The following is a 27,350-nucleotide window of genomic DNA, read 5'->3' as shown; positions in this document are numbered from 1 at the left end:
ACATGGCTGCCTTGTTGGACATCCTTGCAAGAGGTGTGTTCCGGGTCTCGGCTGATCAATCATAATTTAAACCAAGGCTCCGTTTCCAGGCTGCTGACTTCACGGAGAGTAGCCAATATCTGATGCCACACGGCTTCCCGGTCGGCCTTTCATCCGCCGCCTCGAAGAGCGAGAGATGAGACGAGCGCCGTGGGAGGGATTGGGAGAGATGTGCACAAAGCTCGGAGAAGTGTTTAATTTCGTTAGTTGGCAGCATTCAGACGCGGACGACTTTGAACTCACAAATGAGACAAAGCATAAAGATGACCGTAGGGCACTCAAAGAAAGTGCTCAGGGGAAAATACGAATCCGCCCAACCCGGCGGCATCCCCTCCTCTGCCTGTCGGAGATGTCAGCGCGCACATCCGTGCAGGAAGGAGGATGAGAAAGGGGCTCTGTCCTCATGCAGGTGACGTGCCTGCTGCCAGAGATGATCAACAGGAGCAGAACAGCAGCTGCACTGCGATCGCTTACAGAGACAAAAAGCGGGGGAAAAGGTTTGCGATATAAGACAGTAAGGATGATTCATACCCCCCTCCGCGAACTCCTTTTACAGAGCTGCTTCCGAAGGCGTGGAGATGAACGGCACCGCGGCGCTGACGTCAGGCATCAGTGAGGTGTGATCCCACATGTGACATGAACCGCTGCCTCTTGGCCTTTAATCGAAGTGGCGATCACCTACCGGTGATGCACGCCGTCACTCTGGGGGGGGGCCTTCCGCTGAGCCCATGGAACCTCAAGTCACGCGCCCAGTGGAACCATTTCATTTACATTTAGATTTCCTGTGCACCGCAAGAACATGGACGATTCGCAAAAAAACTGACTGCATTTTAATTTTTGCCTAAACTGTATATTGGACTCTAAAGACATCAACTATATGCAATCTCTCTTTCTAATAAGTACATCGAACTGGAACGCAACCCTGTTCTGCAAAAATATGTTCACGCACTGACCGTTTCATAAGTGGAACGTAATCTCGCTGCATCAGAATACACTTTAGCTCTTATTACAATTCAGCTATTGATCGCTTACGGATGCGGAGGCACGTTTGCATTCTTCAGAACCATAATTCCCTTCACAAAAAAAGATATGCTTCCTCATCTTGTGTAATAACATCTTGTTTTTGGTATTAAAAAAAGGCAAAAATGTCTTCTTACAAAGCCCATTATTTCCGTGTCACAAAGTGCCTCTTGTAGATGTTCACATTATCGGAGGAAACTGCAGTCAAAACCTCAGATTTGGAGCTGGAAAATTGCTGAGGACCTCGCAGTTCTCCAACTTGAATGCTGACAACACTTTCTGACAAAGTTGGAGAATAATTTGGCTCTTCAAATATACCTTCTGCTGGGATGTGCGCTTTGTGACGCACGTTCTCCATCTGAAATGCATCTGTTTCTCCGATCCGGCCCAGCGTGCCTGAGCTCTGTGCAGGATTCACATTCACCTGAAGGTCCACATAGCAGACAAAAACGAGACAAACCACTAGAGATAATTAGGATGCTCCAAATGTCACCCAAGTTTCCAAAGGTTTCCAAAGAGCTTGAAGACTACGAGTGAACACTAGTTAAAAAGGAAAATAAAAAAGGAAAACTTGGGTTTTCTTAAGTACGACCAGCAGACTGACATTCTAAAATGAAATTAACAAAACCATGTTGACAAAATCGTGGCACAGGCGGTAGCATCGGTGCCTCACAATGAATCTGGCCATTGGTTGAAATCCAGCTCAGTCTGTACGAAGTTTGCATGCTGTGCTTGCATAGGTCTCCTCTGAGTTCTCCGGTTTCCTTCCACAACCCATAGACATGGTTCAGGTGGACTGGAGAATCTAAATTGCTCGTAGTGTGTGTGATTGCCATGTAATGGACTGGCATCCCATACAGGGTATTGCCTGCCTCATACCTTATGTTTTTATAATAGGCTGATGACGATAAAATAACATCAATTTCACGTTCATGTTCAAAGACAAGATACAGTGATTTAACTGGTTACTGTTTTGGTTCGCTACCTAACACAGTGTAAAGAGTGGTCTTATTCCCGCGTTCTCCGGTATCTTGCTCATGCACGCCTAGGTGGCCTGGTACGCCCTCCCGTGAGGACAGCTCAAGGAGAAGAGATGTCTTGAGGCACCTCACGTGCACGGCATGTGAAAGCCCTCCAGAAAACATCCATCTGAGTACAACTCAGAGATCCCATTGTTGGCCTCCAAGCGCTGCTCGTATTTAAAGCAACTGCCATGTTCCAATGGGCAGTGGTGGACAGGAGGCTGCACTTGTTATAAAACATTGCTTATTCAGATTAGTGGGAGGAGTCAACATTGTACTTCTCTGAAAAGGCTGTTAAACTGGAAAACACCTATAATCTCACTTAACATATAGTGTCTTAAAAAAATATTGAGAAATATATACAGTAAATAAACAAAACAAGCAAAGAAGAATATACGAATTGTCCTTTACCTAAAACGTATGGAGCTTACGATAACCTGGACATATGACGGCCGTCCCATTAACCTTGTAATATTATTCTCCAGTCCTCCGCTTGGTTATAGCGTCTACTGATGGCCACTCCATCAGCTGGCCGTGATCCCGAAAGACACCCCCATTTCTTACATGGGTCTCAATCGGTGTTTGGGTGTCCGGCAGTGACTGCGTTTTGTTTACAAAACTTTTAGTTTGTTATTCCTATGAAGTTGCTTTTTACTTAAAATGGCAAAAAAAAGTGTTACCCTACTTTGAGTGGTGCTGAAAAAAGTGAAAGATAAAGTATGTAAAAGTGAAAGAAATGAAAATAGTACAGCATGAAAGTATATGATTGTATTAATACTATTGTATATTAGTTTTATTTTAACATGAATAATGTACGAATATTAGAAAGCCCTATCATACATTATAAAACTGTTGTACTTTAATTGTTTATATATCCTTATGGAGGCTACAATTCACTATTAAGGGAGCTTGCAACTTACAACAATGTTGGCGGAATAGAATCCCGTTGAAATCTCAATAAACACCTGTATACAGTTTTTAAAAATCCAACAAGCAATGTAGTAACTGAATGATGGGAATTCTGTAACAGTCTTGGCCTTAATATTGTAGAACAAATTCCCTCTGTCCCTCAGAATTGCTGAATGCCTTAAAGAAGGGCATCTGCTCTCCAGAAATGAATCCAACACCACCTGCTATGATTATCTATGTATTTGTCATTCAAATGTCGCCTCTACAGGGAGCTACTTGAGGGATGTGAACCAGCAACACAGTGGTATAAGAAAAACAAATTGTGCTTTAATAATTGAGTGTCTGTATCTAAAGCTTTTTGTCTGTGGTGGGATGTACTTTGGTTTGCTCTGAGGTGCATGTTGCTTTGGAGAAAAAAACATCTGATGAAGGGTACTCACCCAATGCCCATGGGGATAGGAGGTGCAGGTAGGTCTCATTGCTCTGGATGGTGTGCATGTACATGACATGGATCATGAACTCAGCCAGGAGCCACCAGGCAAAGATGCGGGCAATGTAGCCCAACAGGGAGCAAAGCCCCAGCCTTGGTACGTCGGCATCCAGGGAACCACGCATCTGGAAAAGACCAACGGGGCTCCATCACCATTCCAGCCAGGCCTGGCGTTCGCACCCGAAGCTGGAGGTGGAACCAAAAATGCTCTACTAAGCCCTGCAGAAGAACCCTCTTCTGAGATAAGCCCCTGACTAGTGGAACTTGGACAGAACCCGAAATGCACCAGTGCAGAACTAAGAGATGCTTCAACTCTCCTTGAGAGCCGCGTCATCTCACGCTCTAATCCCCAAGCATTTCACATACGTGACAACCTGTTATGCAACAATCTGCTGAGCACATAACAACATGCTTGCAACAGAAGATATGTTGGTGTAGTAAAAGGCTTATGCTAAATCTGAGTGCTGATGGCTCCCTGTCTCCCAGCATACAACCAGCATCTGTGGAAAACTTCCCTCAGCCCTCAGGTCCTCCCTGCAACCAGGCAAAGCTCAGCACAGTCCAGCTCAGCAGAGTCCAGCACACACTGCATCAACTGCTAAGAAGGGCATCACACTATTCTGCTGTCCACCTACCTATCCTCAACCCTGGTAAACACATCCTCAAGTCTCCTACCCATCATGCAGATTCCTGTCTTTCCTTTGAACCCCCACTCATTTCCATGCTTCCTTCAGCCTCCCCAGACTTCTTCCAGCTTCTTTCATTACCACCAGCATCCAAACCCTTCTTCCAAGCTCCAAGCCCTTCAACTAGCCTTCATGCCCATCCTCCAGGCTCCACTAGGATCTACACCCTTCCTTCAGGCTCCCCACACTTCCACTAGTTTTCATAGCCTTCATCCTGCTTCCACATCCTTCCTCCACCCTCCATGTCCTTTCTCCAATCTCCAAATCCTACCACTAGCTTTGACACTATGCTTCCCGGACATCTTTATCACAACACAGTGGCTTAAAAAAAGTCATGGCAGGACAAGCAGTGAGCACACACACACGCAAAGATAACTAGATAAGGCTTTCTACTGAAGAGGGTCGGCAGAATCCTAGGGATAGAAGACATTTATAAATGATGCTGCCAATTTGTTCCAGGCGAGTGATTCATGCTAGCCTGCTCTCTGCCATATCCGCAGCATTTCCATTTCCCCGTCTTTCAAAACTTAATGTTGTTGCTCGGCCCATCCTCCTCGCCAGGCCGTATCGCAACTTAGAATTAATCACCCTAACCAACAAGCCAAAACTGGCTCAAGTAATTCCAAAGCGGTTCAGAAAATGTGTGCGTGTGTACTCTCAATAGTGGATGCCCAATCAATACTGAAGTAGTCCACAAAGCTTGTGACCACCAGTGGTGTGACTATTTTTTTAAAAAAAAAATACATAACAATAAATAATAAAGAACAAATCAAAGCCTGGCTCAGACCCAGAGACAATATTCTTCTTGGCTGGTTCGTTTATTTAGTCATTAATTTAATTTTGCTGTTTGACTGCTTTGTTTGTGGCTAGCGGCTCTATTACAGAACAGTCAATACACAAAGCAGACACCTACAAAACTTGCTGTACTGCTATGCGGTCGTCACGAACGCCACAGAACACGCTGGAGAATGAAACGTGTAACAATGTGATTGCTATGGTGACCTACAGGGCCGCTGACAAAGTTTATAGGCCGTTGCCAGGCTAAAATAAATGATGTACAACATGGTGTCACCGCCCCTCTTCTGGTTCTGAATAGACGGGGTCTCTAATTCACAGTCTCATAGCCCTCAAAGCTCTTTTTGGTGTCAGCGATGTCACTCGTGCTTCCAGTTACACTTTTCCCATCTGTCGAGTAAGAATAAAATGAGTGTTTACCAGCCCAGTCCGCACCCCGTTAGCGGTACTTAATGAGCCCTGGTAACCTGGAGGTTTACACTACATGACAGCAGTATCAATGGTAAGTAACTTGCAAAACTGACAGCTTTGTGAAGGGGGGCTAAACGAGCGTTGTGAAAGCCAGCGTCGTACATGGGACTTGTGTTGGCATACTGACAGTAACCATGGAGACGAGGACGGTTACAATAAGGAACCCGTCTGACATCTTAAAGGATGATATCCAACCAGGCATCTTTGAGAAATGCACCTGAAGTACCATGCTGAGGAGTAAAAGCATTCTCCTCCATGCTTTTGTGAGTAGGGTGGCACGGCGGGTGGCGCTGGTGCCTCACAGCACCTGGGCTATGGATGTGGCGCGCGCGCGCGCGTGTGTGTGTGTGTGTGTGTGTGTGTGTGTGAGAGAGAGAGAGCGAGAGAGATTGCCCTTTCCTAGGTGTCTCGTGTCTCATCCAGGATGACAACGTATCCTTCCTCACACCCTGTGCTTCCGGGATAGGCTATGAACCACTATGACCCCGAACTGGACAAGTGGTTGCTGATAATGAATGACAAGCTGATTCTGCTAACGCTGACAAATTAACAACAGCAGCACATTTGGACCTCTCTGTTACGAAAATACTTGGTCTGGGGCTTTGCCTGACGAAACACCGTGTTTACTAACTGTCAGCGAGGGAAATGTTCCCAAAGACTAATAACACTAATGCCTCTGCCACGCCAGGGTTCATTGGAAAAAACGTCAAATGCTTTCGTTATACACTGACATGTGTTGACACCCATTGATGAATGCGAGTATTGTGATTAATTTACAGAAGCAGCTCAACCGGCATGTAGTTCGTTACTACAAATTAAAACTAAGTGTTTTTTCAGCTTGGAAAACAGCAACCGCTGTAACAATATTAATAAAAGTCATTTTGCTTTTGCTGGCTTAGAAGATTTAGAAGAAAAAAGTAGCTCTTGCTCAAGTAGAACCACCATAAAAATGCCTATAGACACTGCAGTGATTTATTACAGAATATCAAATTTCTCTGTCTGTTTCCAGTATTTTTCCACTGAGGCCAACCAGTGGATCAGCAGGTAGTGTCGTAGATGGAGTCATTGGCTTAAACTCAAAGGTCCTGGTTCAAATCCCCACTCCCCCTGTAGTACCCTTGAGCATGGCACTTACAGAAAAAAATTAAAGCAGCTGTATAAATGGGTACATCATAGTAAGCAGTTTCATATGCAAACCGAGTAGTTTAGTTTACAAACCCCGTGGACTGAGGCATTAACTATCTAATGGTTAACATCAGGCATTCGGACCACACAAAACTGGCAAACCCGATGGTGAAGATTCTTTACCTGCAATATCTTAATCATGAATCTGGATTTTGACATGTTACTCACACGAGCACCAGAATACTCGCCTGCCGGGCAAAGTCCTCAAACGTGACAACGGGGCCGTTGTAGAACAACGGGTGGTAGAAGGTGTACGCCGCTAGCCAGCCAAGGCGTGTGCAGCTGCTCGCCACCAGGGGGCGACTGCAGTGGTCCAAGCTGTAGCTGATGGAGCGCAGGCTGCAGACGGCCACGCCGAACACTAGGAGGTAGTACTCTGCCTCCGTCTCGTACCAGCCTCTCTGGAACAGAGCAGCATTTCAGCGTCAGCACCACGCATGGAAAATACGCCGTTTAAAAAGATCATTAACTCTTCTTTAACAAGTTACAAGAACGAACATAAAAATATAATGTGCACCGTCAAAGTCGACCGAACGCACAAAACATCTCACCCATCACTTTGGAGGTGTATTTAAGTAACAAGGCCATCAAAAGCAAACATGTTACACACTTTGTAGAAAACTATGTAGTTTCACAGGTGAAAATATGAGGGTAAGTAGAAAATGTGTCTGCAATTACATTTTTTGTGAACCCCCCCCCCCAATGCAGTTACTTTCTGACTTGCCCTCGCAGAACCCAAACGCAGCAGCAATGCAAGTATGCCAGTGAGAAATAAACATGGCACCCAGCAGGTTTCCACAGATGTGCCACATTGCAAAGGGGTTTCCATGACAATTTTACACACAAGACTCGCACTGAACTGGACTCTTCTGCTTAGACTTCTACCAGAATGCCATTTACTATTATATTACAAATAAAACGAAGACTAGAAAACAAGCGCCTAAAGAACATTGAATAAAACTATTCAGACTACATGCCATGTGTAATGGCACGATGGCACAGCGAGCAGCGCTGCTGTCTCACAGCACCTGGGTAGTGTGAGAGGACGTGGGTTTAATCCCTGCTCAGTCTGTGTGGAGTTTGCATGTTCTCCCTGTGTCTGCGTGGGTTTCCTCCCACAGTACAAAGACATGCTGTTCAGGTTCACCCATAGTGTGTGAGTGACAGAGAGAGTGTGTTCCACTGATCTATGGATGAGTGATCCAGTATAAGTAGTGTCTCTAGCAGTGTAAGTCACCGCGGTGAATAAGGTGTGTGGGCTGGTAACACTACATAGAGTTCATTGGAAGTTGCTTTGGAGGAAAGTGTCTGCTAAATAAATGTAAATGTAATAAAGAAATGTATTAACACCCCCTTTCGTGACCAGGTTCTGCACAGAACGCTACATTTGTTTGGAATAAATTGGATAATGTTCTCATGAGCATACACTAGTGCGAAACATCCCCTCTTATTTACTCTAGGTAACAAGAACACCATGAACTTTAACAACACCTAAGAACTGTCTAAGGATCATGAGAGCTGATCGTGCAGAAGTACCACAAACACTTTCACAGACTATTTAGGTGCAACTTCACGCAGACTGTTTCTGCTGACACGTAAGAGCCCTGAAAGAGATTCCCTGAGGGTGGCGACCGAACCGTCGACGACGTGGAACAAACGGCCGATGGCTCGTCCCCGGAGAACGCCACGGGGCTTTCTTGCAACCCGACTCCGCGTCGGCTCTTCATCAAGCTGCACCACCCTCACTGCTTGATGAAATTTGTTAAATCTGGTGCATAAAGGCCAAAGAAAGATGAGGTGAGAAGGTGGACAAATCGCTCACATCATGAACGAGGTTGAGACCAACTAGTTGTGAAAAAGGTGCCATTGTCTGATTTCTGCATCACGTTAAATATACTGCGCTTAATAATGCAATTAGGACACGGGAGAGTGACGGTGCACTCACCTGGTAACAAGGTTGGGCTCATTAAGCGGCCTCGCCAGCGCAGAACTGAAACATTGCCACAGCTTGAGACGATTCGGAAACAGGGCAATGGCTTCTGATTGGTCTACCCTCGCCAACGCACAGCTAAAATCCTCCCATTATTCAACACTCGATCGACTTTCACCAATGCCAGCGCTTGGCATACCTTTACAAACACAATGCCAAAGCCTTCTCATCATCCAGCTCTTTGACTACTCAACACTAACTCCATTCTGCAGTCCTCACGGCATCTTCCGCTTGCTGTACTGTGGCCAATGCAATGATAAAGCCATACCGTCACTCCAAACTTGATTAACCTTCACCCTCATTGTCCTATGCTTGGTATATCCTTGGAAGCTCAGTGCCAAAGCACCCCATGCTAATGCCATGCTAAAGTATTCCCAGTATCCAGCATATAGCCTATCAGCACTGTCCCTGTTCAACTGAACACATCATCATTTTTTCTCAGACAAGCAAACAGCGAAATTCCCAATGTCCAGCAGTTCCTCAGGTGCTGCCAGTGGGACCAGTCAGGCCATTTGGAGAGGGATTTATCGTTTGTGGCCTTCTAAACACATTGCGAACACAATAAAGGCTTGATTCCCGATAAAAGAATAAGGTCTGATAAAAGCTGTAGTTTGGCGTACGATTGCCTTCCTACTGTTGTCTCCTTTTCATGTTTCTTTCTGGTAATCAGGCACTGTCAGGGTTGGCGTACCGCTACATCGTTTCATCCCTCACTCAATATTCCTCATTGTTGCTGGCAAGAAGGAATCAACCTGGGTCTATTACACAGCTGGGGTGATTTCTGTAAATTTGAGTACGTAACAAAACACCTGGGACGCCCCACTTAATTAAAATGACGACCCTCGGGTGGCTAAAAAAAAATTATTTTCATGAGTACATACAAGAAACCGCCTGAGCGTAGAGGAAATCCATCCACCAACAACCACTAATGAGAAGAAAATTGTCAAGCCCCAGCTCACAGAGGATGTGTTTTTGACGATACTTTTCCCAGCCCGGAATAATATTAACATTTAGTTTAAACTACCAAACTGCTAAAAATATCCAGCAATATTCATATCTCTTAAATACCATAAACTTGCAAATACACCGCAAAATAGTTTTTTCCATCTTAATGAGTTTAGGTTTTTTTTTTTCCTTTTCAAACAACTAATGAAACAGCACAGCTGTAGTGGTTCTATTTCCCATAATTTACAATTTCTGAAATTGTAAATAATTTTAATTTCTACTGTCTGGAAAAGCAACCAGATGGTTGCCCTCAATTACAGTGATAATGGAGAACCCCTCTTGCCACCCTACACGCTGTGGGATGCAAAAAACTGTGGAGACTGTATATGTGGTCTCCTGGAGTCGACACCGACTCGAAGGCACAACTGCAACAATATTGAAAATATGCATAGCAGCCTATTCCTACGGGAACGCAAACACCGGTCCGGGTATCATCAAAAGACCAGAACTGAAAACTGGCTGTTTAGACCTGCAATTACCGGGACAACTTGTAACCGCAGAACGGTAACGTGTCGCTCTTTGATGGCATCGGTAATGCAGGTGAGGCCAGGATGCAAGCATGGTGCATTACTCCTCATAATGGAACACGCAGCCCCCAGAAATGGACCCAGCAGCAAGAAGGCCGGCGTGAAAGTGCTTCATTTAAGAAATGCAGATCCACGACCCCAACAATCCTCTGTTCTCAAAGGTGAGCAAAGCACGATCACTTCAAGTGTCTGCTCCTTACTATTCTTACAAAGCCTAATCTGATACGACCAGCTGTGATTATCTGACATGTTTCCATCTAATGCCGCGGAACACAACGGGGGATGAACCTTCAGAGGCGAAGCTGCGGGAAGAATCGCTGAAACGCACTCACGGACCGCAACAAATTTGCGAAGAATGAAAATATAACCTGCGACGGTCACATTCACTGACTTTGGCAGGGTACCCATTTTCTGTTCAGTTTCATAGGGAGGATCACTGGCAATTTGCTGCCATTTCATTGACACCGAGCCCACCGCTCCCTTCGACCAAAGGAAGTGCAAACAGCGTCTATTTTCTTACTTTTTACCTTTTCTTTCAAAAGCTCTGGTAAGCAAACCAGGTCCCGCGACGCCAGCAATTCATGGTGAAAACAGAAAAGAAACACCGTGGGACAGCGCACTTCACACTGCAGGTGCGAACCCCGCAAAATGCACTGTGGTAAACCGCAATAATGTAGCTAAACATCCATAACACACTGCATAAATAGCTGCACCTTCAGCCTCTGCCTTCAGAAAAGCATGGCGTGGTTAGCTGTGCAACTGCCTTGCGATGAATAATTCATGCTGTGTGATTGTATCGGTCAGAACATTCGGAGCAACGCTTTTAAGAGAAACGCTGACCCTTGGAGACCGGTGGCCACCACACACAGACTGGCGTTGCTAAGCTCAGGGACATAAGGAGCCTCACACGCGTATACAAACCGAGTTAGGCTTCCATGGTCACCATAATCATACAGAGACAAGAAATGGCTTAATGCTGGGGCAGACTCATGCCATGTTTTTAAACTGATGCAACAGAAGCCTAAAGACAGAGAGGTTGTAGGGTGCTGTCAATGATCTCCCTGCAGTGGGACACAGCGCTGCTGTCGGCTCGCGAGCTCTCCTGCAACGCTGGACGCCGGCACAGTGGGTGCCCCAAGCAGGGCCGTGGGTAGGATGGCCGGCTGGAGACGGATGCTTCCGCTCGCATTTGCATTCCTGCAGCAAGACACTGCAGCTGCCAACTGCGCAGCTGGACCTTGCCTCCAGCGCACCGTTCCCGCGGCTGTCGTACGCAGGGGGACACCTGCGCATTTCAAAAATGGCAGAGCCATCCCAGCGTCCTTTCCTAAACCTTCAGTTCTCTGCTCTTCAAACCTCTTAAACTGTGGTGCGACGCCTGAAAGGTTTAACTGGCGGACTTGTCAGACGTGGGTTAAATTAGATGTTTGATACGAGATTTCCACGTTTTACCACCGGACATATGCACTGCTATCTGATGCGAAGGCGAATGCGTTGCATGTGGTAAGAGATGTGCGTCATGCGACACGGTGTGCGACGTGGTCGGTCTCACCTGCAGCTCCTCCAGAAAGTTTAGGTGGAGGGTGGCCAACAGTATCAGGGCGCAAATCCAGCAGAGGGCGGGGCTTCGCATTTGCGCCACACCAAAGGCCACACCCACATGCAGCAGCACCGTGGCCACACCCCTCAGCCCCAACTGCAAGCAGGCTGCCAGCAGGCCGTACGCGGTGAACGCCACCACTCTGCCCTGCTGGGAAGTGTTGGAAGACCTTTACCATGCAGGAGCTCTTAATGGACACATCTGCCACCACCACTCTTACACAAAGCACCATTAAATCTAGGAAACGGGCACTACGCATTCAGGGCGATGGTTACAGAGCATGAGCTACACTTAATGGAGAGGTGATCCCAGTCAGGGAGTAGAGGGGAGTCATACCTGTGGTAAATAGATGCCGGCCAACCATGAGACGACAGCATGGCCGAGCAGGGTGTACAGCAGCGACCTCTTAGCCCATTCGTTCCAGAAGCTCCATTCGAAATCACTGGGGTCCTGGGAAGAAGACGGCAAAAATTTCTCCGAGTGTTCTCTCGTCAATAAGCTCGTAAGAGGACGTGTTCTCATTGCGTACTCATTGTCATAGCAAAAACCTGGAAATATATGGGGAGTAAAGTCACAAACCGTAAGCTGCTCTGAAATACAATAGGAACATCTGCAGTGCGTTTTAAAGTACATTTCAATGTAGCACGCTGAAAATTTTATTTTGCGCACACCTCACACCCAACAGTAAGAACAGTCTATGTTTAGACCATAAAGAGATGGATAATTTATTGGAGGTGGTCTCGCGGTGCTGCTCTGCGGTGGCTAAGTGAAAGCATGCTGCACTCCACCCTCGATGGGCAACGTCCTGTCCATTACATTACATTATTCATCTCCTCGGCGTACGCTCTTATCCACAACGATTAGCATAGTTTATTTATTCAACCACACATTCACCGACGAAGTAATTGCCTCAAGGTCACCAGCCTGGAGACAGGCCATGAGCCTGAACCTACGACTCCTGCTGCAAGGCCACGACAACATCAGAATTTCAGGCACACGGCGAACGACACGCTGTTTCCCGCGGCACATGGACAACATCACACGGCACGCGTGCAGCCTTACCTTTTTGAATCCCAAGATCAGGAATCCTTTCTCCAGCTCAAACTCTCTTCTGAGTCCTTCCTCATATTCTGTGAAGAGGAAAGAAAGCTCTGAGGAGCTCATTCTCCACGTCCCCGTTGCCGCTCTGCAAAATGGAAACCCCTCCGGCAAACACAACTGCATGACTTTTATTACTTTCTAATCTGTCTGACAGACACCTCTAATCCTCAGGTGCTCGCGGTTATTATGAAACATGGGTTTCGGTGTTGCCCTCAGCAGGGGATGGAAGTCACCCCTCAGCGCAGATCTGCTCTGCTAACAGTAGAGTAGCGGAGACCTCTGTATGGAGTCTGGATAGAGCAGACGTCAGCAATATTATAGCCTGAGATCAATGAGGGGTTTTTCAAAGTATCGCTACGCCTCCTTTTGCACGGACGGAGCGGCCAAGCCTTCCCACAGTTCAACGACAGAAGCTAAGGGGAAGAGTCACACTGCCAGCATGTCTCCTCACGGATGGCCTTGTCCTGCAAAGCAGGGGCGAGGCGGTGAGGGCTCCTCTGACCTACCAAACCTGTCCTTCTGATCCACCAAACAGAACCACCTACAGTGGGTCAGGATGCAGGTTGAAAAATCATCAGACTTACGGGTGAATTTGAGGTTTTCCACATCTCGTGCCTCTCAGCGAGACCGCATTTGAATTTCGAGAAAGAGCATTTATAACCCTCGGCCATGCTGTCAAAAGACTGCACAGATGCCTTTGAAGAATACCTGCAGAAGCACAAGAGAGACCCGGACTTGAGAGCAATGCCGGCGATCGGCAGGGAAGCCCTGCGTGTTTCCCCGCAAACTTTCCAGATGGATAGCGGAGCACGTGCTGTTCGGCTCTGCAATGCAGTGTCAGCCCACTCCCTTTCCTGGGCGGTCACCTCATCGCCCAAACAATAGGCGCTCCAGCTTGGTGCAACAGCAGCAGGCCAGAAACTCACTGCACCATCACCTTCGCTGAATTTTATATCCTTCACCCTCTGAGCCCAAGCAGCAGTGCCATAGTGCCCCCTAGCGATAGCAAGAAGACACAGAAACCGCAAAGCACTGCAGTGCTTGGTGCTGTAATTGTTGTTTCTTCTTTCTTACATTAACTTTACCTCACGCCTCCAAATTGTTGTTTATACAATGTGAGTTGTATCTGTCTCACGGGTGGGGGTAAGAGAGGAATGGGAGACAACCTCTATATACTAAAACTCACCAAGAAACATTCTCCACTGCAGTGGCACAAATGTGGAAGACCCCCCCGCCCCTCCAAAAAAAAAAAAAAAAAAAAAAAAAAAAAAAAAAAAGAAAATGTTGCAAAGCATTCATGGAAAATGCTATTTTGGTCTTATTTTTTTCCCCCTGCATTCTTTATTGTAACTGCACTGTGCATAAACCCCCACCCTCCAAAATACAATTCCAGGTCTCTCGTGATACATGGTAATGAGATAACAGTATGAACTTGAGTATGGTAAAACTGATCTACAAGTTGTATCTGATATCTCAGCACAAGCGGAAGCATCTGCCCAGACGCCGCAGCGAGACCAGCATGCAGTAGCCTGCCCTCTCTCACTGTCGCCTGCATATCAGCAATTCATTACTCATCTGTTATTCAGCAAGCGATGCTGGATAAGGACGGTTCGAGACACTCCTTGAAGGACTGGCAGGCTTATCAGCGGACAAGAAACTGCTGCACGATGGCTTTACAATGATGTACTCGTAATGCGGAGATGTACTGACACTCTAAGAGGTGTATTCAAGAGAGATGAGGTGGGTTGTTTTGGGGACGGTGGGGGGGTCATGTTCTAGAAATTACAAGACTCACACGATGGACCCAACATGTCTTACTTAATGGGAAGAGGAACCTCATAACAACTACGATGGATGCTCTGGCAGCAATAATGACATCGGGCTGCGTTACAAGGATCATTTTCATTATTGAGCATCGCCTTGTGGTTGCCTACAAACAACATATCAGATGGGGTTCCGGCTCTGGGGGTCCTGTGGTGCTGCCCAGCGTAGAGAACGTCGGCCGTCTCAGGAAAACTAATAAAGCGAGTCTTCCTGAATCGCATTACGCTCCAAATGACCTCTTAATTGCACAAATGAATCATGTGTTTGCATGCCAGCACCGGTAAACCGCACAACGAACAGATTCATCAAACTCCAGCGTAAATGAATGTTGCCATAAACAACCCTATAATGACTAAGGCCTCAGGGGTGTGGGGTAACTCCACACCCATTTGGTTCTAGCTCTGATGTGCTGGAATGATCCTATCATTCAGAACTGCTGAATTTCTCTCTACATTTAAGAAAGGTCTCAAAACTCACCTCTTCCCTGATCTCGTAAGTGCTTGATAAGTATGCGTAATAAGTTTTAGTGACAATTTGTTTAATGATGGAAAGGCTACTTGCGACGTCTCCTGGTTCGTATGGTAGAACGTGACAAATTGTACTCAAGAATCACGTGTCCGCATCCAAAGGTGTCTTCTAAATGAATGAATGAGAATGTAAATGTAGATTACTCATCTTGTGGGGAACATCCAAAACTTAATGTCTTTCATAAGGTGCCGTAGACTGGTTCAGATGAAACAACCATATTGATGAGATGACCAACCCAATGCAGAACGCTGAAGTACCCTTAAATTTATTCTGGATCTGGACCTGCAAGATTTGCACACAAGATGATGGTTTCTCTCTTTAACTTTTTATCTTGAACTTTGTTGCCGCTGCTAAAGGTTGTTTTGTTATGCAAGAAAATAAAGAATTTCAAACAACGCAACCCGGTATTCAAAGTACATTATCGGGAACGAACGGCACCGACCATTTGGGCCACAAATCTTTACTGTTTTCCACAACACCACCTGGCCCTTACTAACCCAGGTGCGAAGCACACCTGCTGTCTCAGGTAGAAACAAAGACTGACCTTTGGAGAACCTGTGCAGCTCATAAAAGGAGTACAAGTGAGAACCCAAGGACAGAAGCCAGTAGACGAAGACCTCCCAGATGGGCAGCGCTGCTCGAGGAGCCCTTTTCCCCAGAGTCATGGCTCCGCAATGTGTTCACTTCCTGCAAGACAGTTCATTTATACTTACTTTTCATTTTTGATGAACAAAAAATATATTACATTGACATCAAAAACATGTGTAAATACTAAGTCATACCGTCCTCTTTCTTTAAAAACACTATCTGCCCTTCTCTCTGTACTCACATGAAAAACGACAGCAAAACATTGTATTTTTATCAAACAGAAGAAACTAAACTTTAAAGGGAAGTACTGTTAACAATTCATTTTTGTCAAAAATTAAACTTTTACAGAAAGTCTGCCTGTATGTTTAACAGCCGTAAATGCACTAAAATACGGACAAAAAAATCTCGCGAGTCAACATCTTCCTCACACACATTATATTATTAAAAAATTAAATATTGTGAGCGAAAAACGAAGTAAACGAGCACGGCACGACGACGACGGACGTAACGTAAGAAACACAGACTCTGAGAACTGCTACTTGAACACTTGTCGTCGCGACAGTTTATGCTCACTGCCAGGAAAGTAAACATTTAACAGAATATATTTATTTCACTTCACGTTCAAGGAAACGTATAAGTAAGAGAAATAGTAGTAAAACATTAACCTCGTAGTAGCTGATTGAACCGTGTCGCTCAGCGCTACAACGCAGACATTACAGTTACTGTACAGAAACCATGGGAATGATCAGCATGAGCGGCTGTCTGCTTGTTCACACGACTCGCAAACATTTTGTTTCGCGCTCACGCTTCATATTTTTTCCTTTACCGCTCAGACGGTAAATCTGTTTCGCGCTCTAGCTACAATTTCCGCTACACTCAGTTTAAACTGGTTACTTTGTGTCTCCGCCCCCTTTTGCTGCTATTGGCGAAAAGGAAAACGAAGATGGTTTCTTGCCGTAGTCTGATTGGATAACGAGTAACGTCAATCTAAAAGTCCGCCGCTGTGAAACGCCCAAATGCTTCGTGCTCTTAAAGGCGCAGGGCCAACTGTTGCCCCGTATTGGCTTTCAATCGGGAGTCTCTCACTCACTTCTTGCGCCGCTGTTTAAATAACAACAACACCCTATGAATCTGAACAAGGTTACTGTACTCGATACTTGCACAGGTAAAATCTGATACGCTTAAATACTGTATTAAGATAACTTTAATTCATTTTCACCTACCAACGAGAAAATAAAGTTCTTTGAGATATGAATGAACTCTGTCCCCAATCCGGCGAAAGCCTAGAAGTTTCATATTCTTAACAAAAAATTGCAAAATCTGAACTATTCCTAATTACCCTTTGATAAAAAATTGATTTCGCAAAAGGAAAGATTTAAAAATTATTAATTATTACATGTAGAGCTAAAAAAAAGTAAAATATAGAACTATTTGGAAAAAGTAAAATGGGATTTTTAGCGGCTGGGGAGTCGAAGTAAACTGAAACAAAGTAGTTTTAACTATAATAAAGAAAGAGTAAGTTTATGCATACTGTAAATATTGCAGACATGATGAAGAACGATCTGACCCCAACAATAAAATCATCATCACGTATAACGTTCTTTAACACCGTTTTCTGTTTATTCTGCTTTATGCGCCCTAATTCGGTTGACAACCTCCGCTCGGAGAGCAGCACCGGACTCGGACCCGGTCGAACGTGCTGGTTCAGTGGAAAAAAGTGCGAGCCAGGCGTGCACGCGCTGAGCTCAGCGCTCTCTCTGTTCTGGACCCGCTCGGACTTCCCCAGCCAATCGCGGCGCGGGGGGCCGGACTGGCGCGAGACGCCCCGGCTTCGCAAAATCGGACGGGAGGAAAATCACTGCGCAAAGCGAGCGCCAATCACGCGGCAAGATCCGGGTCATGTGACCCTCCGCGGGCGACGCATATTTGTCGTGCGGACTGCTCGCTGTACGACGCTAAGAAGAAGCGAAAATTGCTCCTTAGAATGAAACAACGTATAGCGGGACTGTTCTTTTTTTACAGCAAACAGTGTCAAACGTTATTAATGTATAATTTCACGTATGGCTTTAAAAGTAAATGTCAACCAGTGTCTCCCCAAAACAACGAATGCTGCACTTCAATTAAAATTTACTTTTAAATATTTTTTTTAGATAATGTCGATAGTGCAAAATAATAACGAATGCTGTAGTCTAGACTAGTGGTAACACAGCAGTATCTGTTTACAACAAACACATTGTCTTAGCTATGGAACATACACAGTGCTGTATTGTAAAAGATATATACTAGTACTGTGTTTAAATGATCATGCATAGAGATACAAAACAAACTTAGTTTTGTTCTTTCTTTGTGCCCTTTGATTTTGAGTTCAAAAGTGTCCTACTGCGAAACATTTTCTGTCTGCAGGTCTAGCTTCATATCACGGTCACAAATAATGTGCAATAATAACAGTTATAATAATATCTGCCAAGCAGTGTGTAGTGGGTGTCATATAGTGGGCACCTGCTGTGAATTTTGGAAAAGGTCTCTGCAGCACTATAGTTACTACACCACTTCCCCTTCCGTATTAATGTGTTTTTGCTGTCGTTGAGACATTGTTTTGGGGTATGTAATGGATCCATTTCTGTTTACTGAGATGATAAATGTCTTTAAACATGTCCTCAAATATGAATCAGCAGTGTGAAGAGGCATTCTGTTCTGTTCTTCAGTTTAAAAAATATCACAGGTGTTTCGTATATATTCCTGTGGGAAGGCAGCTCTTGAATATGGATGAGGAAGCGCCTTTCTGAATCCGGAAACGTCCGCAATGCAATATATGCCGAATGTTAACGTACAAGTTCGACGTCGGCTTGCGAATCAGCGGAACCTGGAAATATCTTCGCATTTTCATCACAGTGAATGGAATAATCTCTTTCTCAGACGCACGCATTTCATCCTGTGGGTTACCCACTTGACAGGAATGAAGCTGGGAGTATGCGGCGAATGCTAGTTAAATTATTCGTATTCATTCATGCATCATTCATAACCACTTCTGCAACGCAGGGTCACCGTGGTTCAGAGCCTATTCCGGAAGCACTGGGCGTGAGGCAGGGCAACCCATCACAGGGCATAATGCATCCATATGCTATGTTAGTCCAGGGATATTTGGGAAACATGACCTCGGTGCCAGAGGCGACAATTTAATGAATATACCATGTGGTTGTCATATCATGGAATAATGAGAGGTGCCTATGGACTCATCAGGAAGCGTCAACCCTCTTGATGTGACACGCTCCGTTTGATCCGAGAGGAGGGGGTGATCACCCAGATCTCAGGCACCAACAGGTTGTGGTGTCACTCCCTATTTAGCAGATGGCTGCTCTGGGAATACCAGACGAGAACCGCCCGAAGACGAACGCGGGCGGTGCTCTCGGACCGACGGGCTCTCGATCATCTGCCCCTCGTTTTATATTAAACAGTGAAACGTTCTGCTTTTTTCAGCTTGCGATGTTTCGTGTACCATGGCAACAAGGCGTTTCCGCGCTGCCATTGGTTGGCTTCCCCGCATGGCGTGGTTCACATTTACACTGAGAACTGCTGAGTGGACCCAGTTTTTTTTTTTTTTTTAACCCCCCCCCCACACCCCGACTGGGTGCCTCAGGGTTCATGGCCTTCCATTATTTATCAGATTTGTTTATGCATCCTGGCTGAACCTTCTGGTGCGAGAGCAAAAACACCATCTAGATCATATATGTGCCTTTGTAGGAACGCTCAGGGCGTAACTTGACAAATGTGTGGGGTCAACTGGTAAGAATCTCAACGTGTTTCCTATTCTTCCCGCTTTGTAAGTTGGTGATGAGTAAATCGGATGGGTAAGTAGCGACGGGAGGGTTTTGGCCGTGTCGCTCGTGACTGCTGTTTATCGATGGCGTGTGCTGGGGTGGGGGGCTTTGAGAGACGCAGGTAGGAAGGTGCTCTGGGAGAATCTGGTCCTTAAGCTTGACATCAGGCTCACCGTGAGTGTCATTACTCCGTTTATAATTTCTCAAGACTGTCTCTGTACTGTTTGCCAATAAAAAGGTCTAAACATTTTCGAGAAGCGGTGCCGTTTTAAGAGCTCTAGAATAATGTTCAGTTGATTGATTATGACCATCAGAACCTGTTATTTATATAAGGAACTTCATCAGTTGATATGCTGTCTCAGAGAGATGTTGAATTTTAGCCAATTTGCTAAGGGATACACATTTGCACTTTTTACAATATTTTGATGTTAAAACTACAAAGGGCTTCTGAAAAATATTATTCAACCTGCAAGTCTTTATAGTCATGACACTGGATCTGTCAGCATAGCGTTTAGGTTGTTCAGGGCAAGATCTCTCTCGTATATCTAACAGAAAAACCTCACGAGCAACTCATGGGCAAAAAAATGATTGCAACCCAGTTCACATTTTAGGTCAGATAGAGGTCATGAGATAATATCACAGGTGAGGAGAGCAGAGAGGGTGAGGCAGGGAAGGAATCACCAGTCCGTACCAATATCTCAGAAAATACAGCCTCTACAACATCAGTAAAATTCTCTGCAAAATGTACAAGCAGCATCAGATTTTCAACTGAGGAAGAGAAAAACTGACACTTTTCTATAAACATCTGCTGTGACGGGACCGATGGCTTTTAAAGAACCACCCAGGAGGATGATGCCCATGTGATGACTGGCTGGATTACAAAATGTGGAACAGTCTAGCTGCTGTTGAAGACAATGCCCAGGATACCAGAAGCGACTATGTCTTAAGTAAGCTAAACTCAAAATATCAGTGGGGGGGGTTGGATAACGAACCGAGGAGTAGAGCCGACCGGTCATCTATCTACCGCCGATTTCCGGAGGTGGCCTCGTCCGGTCCAAGGCATTCCGCTTCTCTAAATAACAGCCCGGTGAAGACCTTCTCCAAACATACTGCCCACCAGGGCTACGCCCTAATAAAGAGTAAAAAAACAATTACTGGAAAATCTCTCTTAACAGCCTCTGATTTGACAAAACCTTGGAATAAAATCACAAAAGAACAAAGGCGCATCCGTTTGTACGAAAGCGGCCGTGAAATGCAGTGACTCCGGCACAGTCCTCCTGCGCCCTGCTGGATTGCGCTCCGCACCGCGCAGAAACATGGTGCAAAAATCCAGCTGGAGTCCTCCAATATCTCAACTCCAAGGACTGAGGGTGCTCAGCAGAGGATGTGTGTGACAAAAGCTGTGTTTGCGCTCTCATAGGTTAAGCCCTACATCACCACCCGGCACACTGATCTGCTGTTCCCACAGCATTACTGATTTCCACAACATGCCCTATACTTCATATGGTAAACAGGACAATCGCCAATTAAAGCTGCTAATCAATAGGGGGAGACAGGGCACCATAGTGAGGACAAAGGCATGAAAAAGCATTTATAAGACTAAGGCAAAAATTTGGATGGATGGATGGATGGATGGATGGATGGATTCTGATGGAAACCGAACAAATCTAGAGCACCACACATACAACAGCATAGAGGTGCTGGAATCACACTGGGATAAATGAATACCCCATTTAGACCATTTTCCATAGACCGATATCCCACTGAAATATAGAAGGATACATGAAAACTAGTAGCTCAGTAACACTCAGGCAACAAGAGGTTAGTAGCAGCCCTACGGCGAAGAGCACACAAGAGCAGTGTGTTGCTGGAGGGGATTCTCTGTTTATCCAGGGTGGAGTGCGGAGGGTGCGACTTGTGGTCCACAATGGACAGGAGTTCATGTAGGGTCACCCTCCGCGCTACTTCCTCCCACCTGACTTGCAGGATTGAACCATCCTTTTTTGATGCTTCCCGTTGCTTGACAAATGCACTTTACCACAAGTGAATAAAATTAAGGGGGCAAAGTTGTCGTTTGTTCATCGAAGTGGTTACAGGTTTCTGCTCGGCGCTCCGGCGGAAGCCCGGCCAAGGTGTCCTACAGGCAGCTCCTCTGCATCTCTCCCGTTAACCTGCAGACCTTCCCAGCAGGTTTCCCAAAGCGACTCTGCTGAGAAGCTGGCTCACCAAGCCCCGGCCCGGGCTCCTGCTTCTCATCACGGGGCTCAAGCGACCGCAGGTGACGCTCACGCGCAGGAAAAGGACCAAGCGCACCAAAGCGGCAAAGGCCACGTAAGCGGTAAATACGGTTATTGAGCGTGCGCAAGCGGTCCGGTCCTTGACGACCGACACGGAGAAGTCTTCCCGATGAGAGGTCCCCTGCGTAGCGTGCGCTGTACCCATGTGCAGGATTGGCTTCAAACTAATTACACATAAACCAAAAATCTGAATTATGTTTCAGCAGAGCTCATTGGGTTCATTGGGACTCTTGATACTCAATTCTTGATTTAAGGAACAAAAGATTTTAAAAAAAGTGTAACAAAATGTATCTGAATTGAAAGTCGAGCGTCACATAAGCGAAGCGGAAGTGTAGTAATGTACTGTAGTAATGTACTGTAGTCTGCGTGCATCCAGACCTTTACATCTGTTGGTGTGTCAGCAATAAGCAGGAATAGTTTAGCTCGTGGTTTTTCAAGTCTGCAAGGACATTTTTGCAACATATCACAGTTTTGGAAAGTTGTTTGCAATAAACGTGACATGCTGAGCGGATCCCAACTTGGTTTATTGCTCATCCTGCGAAGACTTGATCAATCGAAAAGAAAAGCGCGAGCCTTGTCTCGAAGCAGGACGGCAAAGACCGCGCGGCTCAACCCCGGATCTGTGTTCCGCAGGGTCTCCGATCGATCGCCCCATTTCGCTTGAGAGTCGGCCCCCGGGTCGGCGCCGTCGAGGAACGGAAACGGAACGTCTCCGCTGCAGAGATGAAGATTTTCACCGCAAGAAGCTCTGTCCGGAATCCTTGAGGACTTCGGTTTTTTACTACACCCTACGGTCACCTGCAGTGGATAGAACCAGCAGGTTGCACGTTTATAACCTGATGACTGTTGGGTCGAGTCCCGAGAGAAGTCACATCAGCTGCAGTCACTGGTCCTGCTGAGTCACTGTTACAGAATAGTGGCTGATGAACAGGATGATATGAATATTCATATATACAGCACTTTACGAGCGAATTCATATGACTGCCACTTATGACAAAACGCATCATCTTGATTCTAGTTTTTGTTTAGTGAGGTTTACTTCCTGTCAGTGACACCTCCCCACTGCAATTTTGCTTTACTCTGATTACATTTACTATGCGTATTATACAGTTTTGCTGTTTATGGGCCATCCTCTGCTACTGGTACCAATTACTACTCTTTAAGACATTTCAGCCCATTTCATTTGCCAAAGTCTGGGGAGATTTGAGGGGAATTTTTAAAGATCATGTTATTCATCCTTAATGGTAGGCAATTTGTTCCATCTTCTCTCTTCATTGTGTATTCATAGGTTATTATGGTTTAATTGCCTTAGTAGAGAAAGGCCATTTATTTACCTAATGTATCCAGCATTGTACGGTTGGACTAATTAGTACTAGTCATTTTTTCCCCTCAAATAAGTAAAACCTCCTGCTTAGTGAATGTTAAACGGGCACCTTTCATTGCTTTTGTAAGACTGTTCCCTACGTAAAAATTCTGTGCGATCCTGTTCATCTTCACAAAAGTTCAGACAGGCGAGAGAATTTGACCCAAGCTGTCGGTTTCAGATGCAGCTGTGAAAATTCAAAAGGTCTGTGGGAAAGAAAGTCTTTTCAGGGACACAGCAGGACCATTTGGAGAAGGAAAAAATATTCTGCATTTGTGAAATGCAATGCAGGGGGCACAGCAGGTAGCAGTGGTGCCGCACAGCTCCTGGGCCATGGGTTTGGACATATGTTCAAATTCCCCACTCTGTGTGGAATTTGCATGTTCTCCCTGTGCATTTTCTCCAGGTGCTCTGGTTTCCTCCCATAACCCAAAGACATGTATTTCCAGTGAGTGATGACCATAGTTATGTGTATGTAAGTAAATGAATGTGTGTGATGGACCACTGTTCTGTCCAAGGTATACCCTGCCCAATGCTCTATGTTTCCACCATAGACTCTGGATAAGCAGTTATCAATAGTAAATGTTATGAATGAATGGAGTGGAGTATCTTGGGTGTAAAACCAGGTGTAAAAACTGAAAAGTAACCTTGGGTGAGGATTTGAAGCTAGGCAGGAAATGGCATTAATTACTTCCACAGGTGTGTTTTAATCATCCTTGTGTGTGCCTTTAAAATGATATTTTACTGAATCTGCTGTGACTTTAAAAGTACATGGAGACACTACAGTGCTGGAGTAACACACACCATGAGGAGCACCGATGCACATGTTGAAAACACACACTGTCAAACCTGGGCCTCCAAAGCAGCGCTTCAGCAACAAGGGAGATGTGTTTACAGTGAATATCCAGAGACCGTTAGCTGCAGCATTCAGATGTCACTGGTGGGAAGCTTCTGGAATCGTCTCTAAGTTCTTGTACGAGGAACCGCCGTCGCAGGGAGCGTGTAGCGTCACCGATTCACGAGCGAGCAGGACCATGGGGGGGATGAGGGAGTGTGGACTGACCAGGTTGTCACAGCATGAGGCTGGAACCTGCTTGGGAGAGAAGAAGGGCTTTTGAGCATAAGTGGGTGCAGAGGCAAGTAGGTGTAGGTGTGTGTGCGCGCGCGTGTGAGAATAGGACTGGTGTGGAAGATTATAAGTGAGAAACCTTCCCGGACCTTTTTCCTGAAGAAGCAGGTGTACCTTTAGCAGTTGAACTGCTGTTTACTGGTCGAGGGGTGTGATCTTCATGGGGGCGCCAGGGTTCATAGGACAAATGGTGCTTCACTAACTGAGTGTGTTGAAGATGCTCTGAGTAGATAGAAGGGGGTAGAAAGATGAGGGACTCAGGTGCAAGTAAGAGTGTGTAGACTGAACAATACTGCGGTTGTGCCTCTGAGGAAGGTGGAGATGAGTAGAAGAGAAGCAGGTGGATTCAGGAATTTCTGCTCCACAGGCTGAATCCAAACAAGGAGAACAAGATCTTGCAGGATTAAGAATATGAGAAAACATGTGTATAGTTCAAATTTACAAGGAGTGGTATGCAAGCCACTCACCATGGACCTTCAGTCCATCAGAACACCAAAATTAAGGCACTGAGGAACCACCACCATCAATGAGCCAAAGTTGAACCAGGTCAAGTAGCCTTGTGGAGAAACAGGGTAAATAAATGCAGTTGCTGAAAACCCCACAACAGAGCCCTAGACAGAACTGCACTCATTGTCTGCCTGCTGCTACTGAACAGCTTAATTCCACCACATTTTAACGAGTTGGAAGAGGCTCATTCACATACAAGCATTCACACCAGTTTTGCGTCGACATTCACATGAGATCTTCCTGGAGCTGCACTTCACCGCCTTTGGGTTGGAGAACAATTTTTCCTTTCTCCCACCTTGGAAAATTGTTTTTCTTTTTTTAAAAAAAAAAAAAAAAAAGATTCTCTGAAAAATCTGTTGTGCAGGATTTTAGGACAACTTGTTTGTAAAGATGTTCTATTGAAAATAAAAATCTGATTGTATGACCGATTGACAGATTGATTGATTGAATAATTGATAAGTTAATTGCTTTGCTGACTCACTGAAATGGGCGGGACCAAGTCTGGGACCCACCCGTTCACTGCGCCTCTCCTGACCGATTTCCGGCTCATTTCCTCCACCTGGCGGACAGAAGGCGTCACTACACCTGGATTACTGATTGCAGAGACCGCACAACTCTTCTACCCACCGTCATGGGAAAAAGAAAAAAACTGGAGAGAAATCAGCTTTACGGTTAAATCTGAACGTAATTACTTCTTAAATTTTGATTATACTCCATATTAACTACCTATTTATTTACTTTAAATAGTCGCTGAGCATTTGACCAAATCTCGTGTGATGTTGAGCAGCTTATAAATACATAATTGTTTATGTTTCTTAGGGAAATTGCAGAAAGATATTTATGTCATGGCAACACTAGAACAAAGCATAAACTGTTTTTATGTACGATGATGGAATACAGTACGCAGAAAACGTGGCTACAGGTTGAAAAAAACATGCGATTCTTCGTGTCTCCACAAGAGGGCACCGTAACACCTTGTAGTTCTCTGACAGCCACCAGATGGCACTGTAGCACCATGTAATTTTCTGTCGTGCAATTGCTTAGATCCGCCACCAGAGGGCAGTGAAAACAAATAAATATAATTTACTTTTTAAATTTGGCGCGTGCTTTATCAGTAACCGGGTACGTGTTTTTTTTTTCAATTTTATTACTGGACAGCACTATATGAGTAATGCATGAAGTGGTTAACAGACTTTTTCCGTAAAACTCAGGAAGCATTTGAGGACCTGCTGGTTTTGTTGATTTAAACACTTAAGTTATTCTTAAAGTGAACACAATAAAAACAGAAATAATGGGTTTTAAGAGTTTAGTGCGTAGGAATTTAATATTTTCCTAGTTAATTTACTTAGGGGCGTCACAAAGGATAGTGCGGCCTTCTTCTGAAGGACAGGTTCGTGTAAACAAACTTAGATGTGAGCCACAAAAACAGGAAATTTGATATCAGGCTCCAGTGCAGACTCCCAAATCCCCACCCCAAGAGGATTTGGAAAAAAAGAAAAAAAAAACTATTATTATTGTTATTTTTATTAAGAAGAATGGCGGGCAAAATGCCTCTTGTGAAAACAAACGTAGGATCTGGAGTTTCGAATACAAAGTGCTACGAAGGAAGTAGGAGTTTACAGACACAGCTGACAAGAGGATGGTCTTGAAATGAAAACACAGGCGACGATCTTTGCTATTAAAATAAAACTTTAAAAAAAGTCCAAAAAATAAACATACATTTTGTTTTGCTCACTGGTTTTGACCTCCCCAAAGAGACAGGCGGGCAGCACTGTAACAATAATAATTGTTACAATAATTCACTCTAGGCAACATGATGATGAATAAGTGCAAAAGTGTTGTGCAACAAATTGTGGCATCTCTGAAAAATTTATTTTTACTCTGGTCTGAATTATGTATTTACCATCCCAGAGATTAATATGCACACTGTAAAAATGTAACTTTTCAAATGTGTATAACGTGATTTAAACTTTAGACTTACTTCCTTATAGAGGATAGCAGTAAATTGGGGTTCTGTTTCACCCCCTCATGTTCCCAGAGGGCAGACAGCAGGACAAGGACAGGAAACAGTGGACAGGGGACAGTGGACAGAGGCAGGGAACAGTGGACAGGAAACAGTGGACAGGGGACAGTGGACAGAGGCAGGGAACAGTGGACAGGAAACAGTGGACAGGGGCAGGGGACAGTGGACAGGAAACAGTGGACAGAGGCAGGGAACAGTGGACAGGGACAGGAAACGGTGGACAAGGGTAGGGGACAGTGGACAGTAGAAGACAGGGACTGGGGTTCACGGACTGGTCCAGTGTCTTGGTCCCCCTGCTGATGGGAGACAAAGCGTGGACACCTCCTGGCCCCTGTTTTTCTCTCTCACTCACACACACTCACACACACACACACACACACACACACACGAAGGCGGGGCGCCGCGCCGCGTCACTTTTAAGTCCACATCGGGG

The 27,350-nt window shown here is 45.4% G+C and overlaps 1 protein-coding gene across 3 annotated transcripts in view; it reads right to left on the bottom strand.

Moving 5' to 3' along the window:
- Nucleotides 1-16,654, bottom strand: part of hhat (hedgehog acyltransferase) — a 59,800-nt gene extending 43,146 nt beyond the window's left edge. For 2 of the 3 annotated variants that reach the window (XM_029251487.1, XM_029251488.1), the window contains exons 1-7: nucleotides 16,446-16,654; nucleotides 15,737-15,879; nucleotides 12,802-12,869; nucleotides 12,076-12,189; nucleotides 11,692-11,889; nucleotides 6,806-7,018; nucleotides 3,431-3,605 (exon numbers count right to left, since the gene is read on the bottom strand). In XM_029251487.1, the coding sequence (XP_029107320.1) occupies nucleotides 3,431-3,605; nucleotides 6,806-7,018; nucleotides 11,692-11,889; nucleotides 12,076-12,189; nucleotides 12,802-12,869; nucleotides 15,737-15,857 (889 nt within the window). In that variant the 5' untranslated portion in view covers nucleotides 15,858-15,879; nucleotides 16,446-16,654. The remainder of the gene's footprint in view (nucleotides 1-3,430; nucleotides 3,606-6,805; nucleotides 7,019-11,691; nucleotides 11,890-12,075; nucleotides 12,190-12,801; nucleotides 12,870-15,736; nucleotides 15,880-16,445) is intronic. The other variant, XM_018740090.2, reaches the window with a different exon arrangement.
- Nucleotides 16,655-27,350: the final 10,696 nt, after the last annotated feature.

This window comes from Scleropages formosus, chromosome 4 (assembly GCF_900964775.1).
Source record: "Scleropages formosus chromosome 4, fSclFor1.1, whole genome shotgun sequence".
Taxonomy (NCBI): domain Eukaryota; kingdom Metazoa; phylum Chordata; class Actinopteri; order Osteoglossiformes; family Osteoglossidae; genus Scleropages; species Scleropages formosus.
Note: the sequence above shows the minus strand (reverse complement) of the source record. Positions and strands in the feature narration are given on the sequence as shown.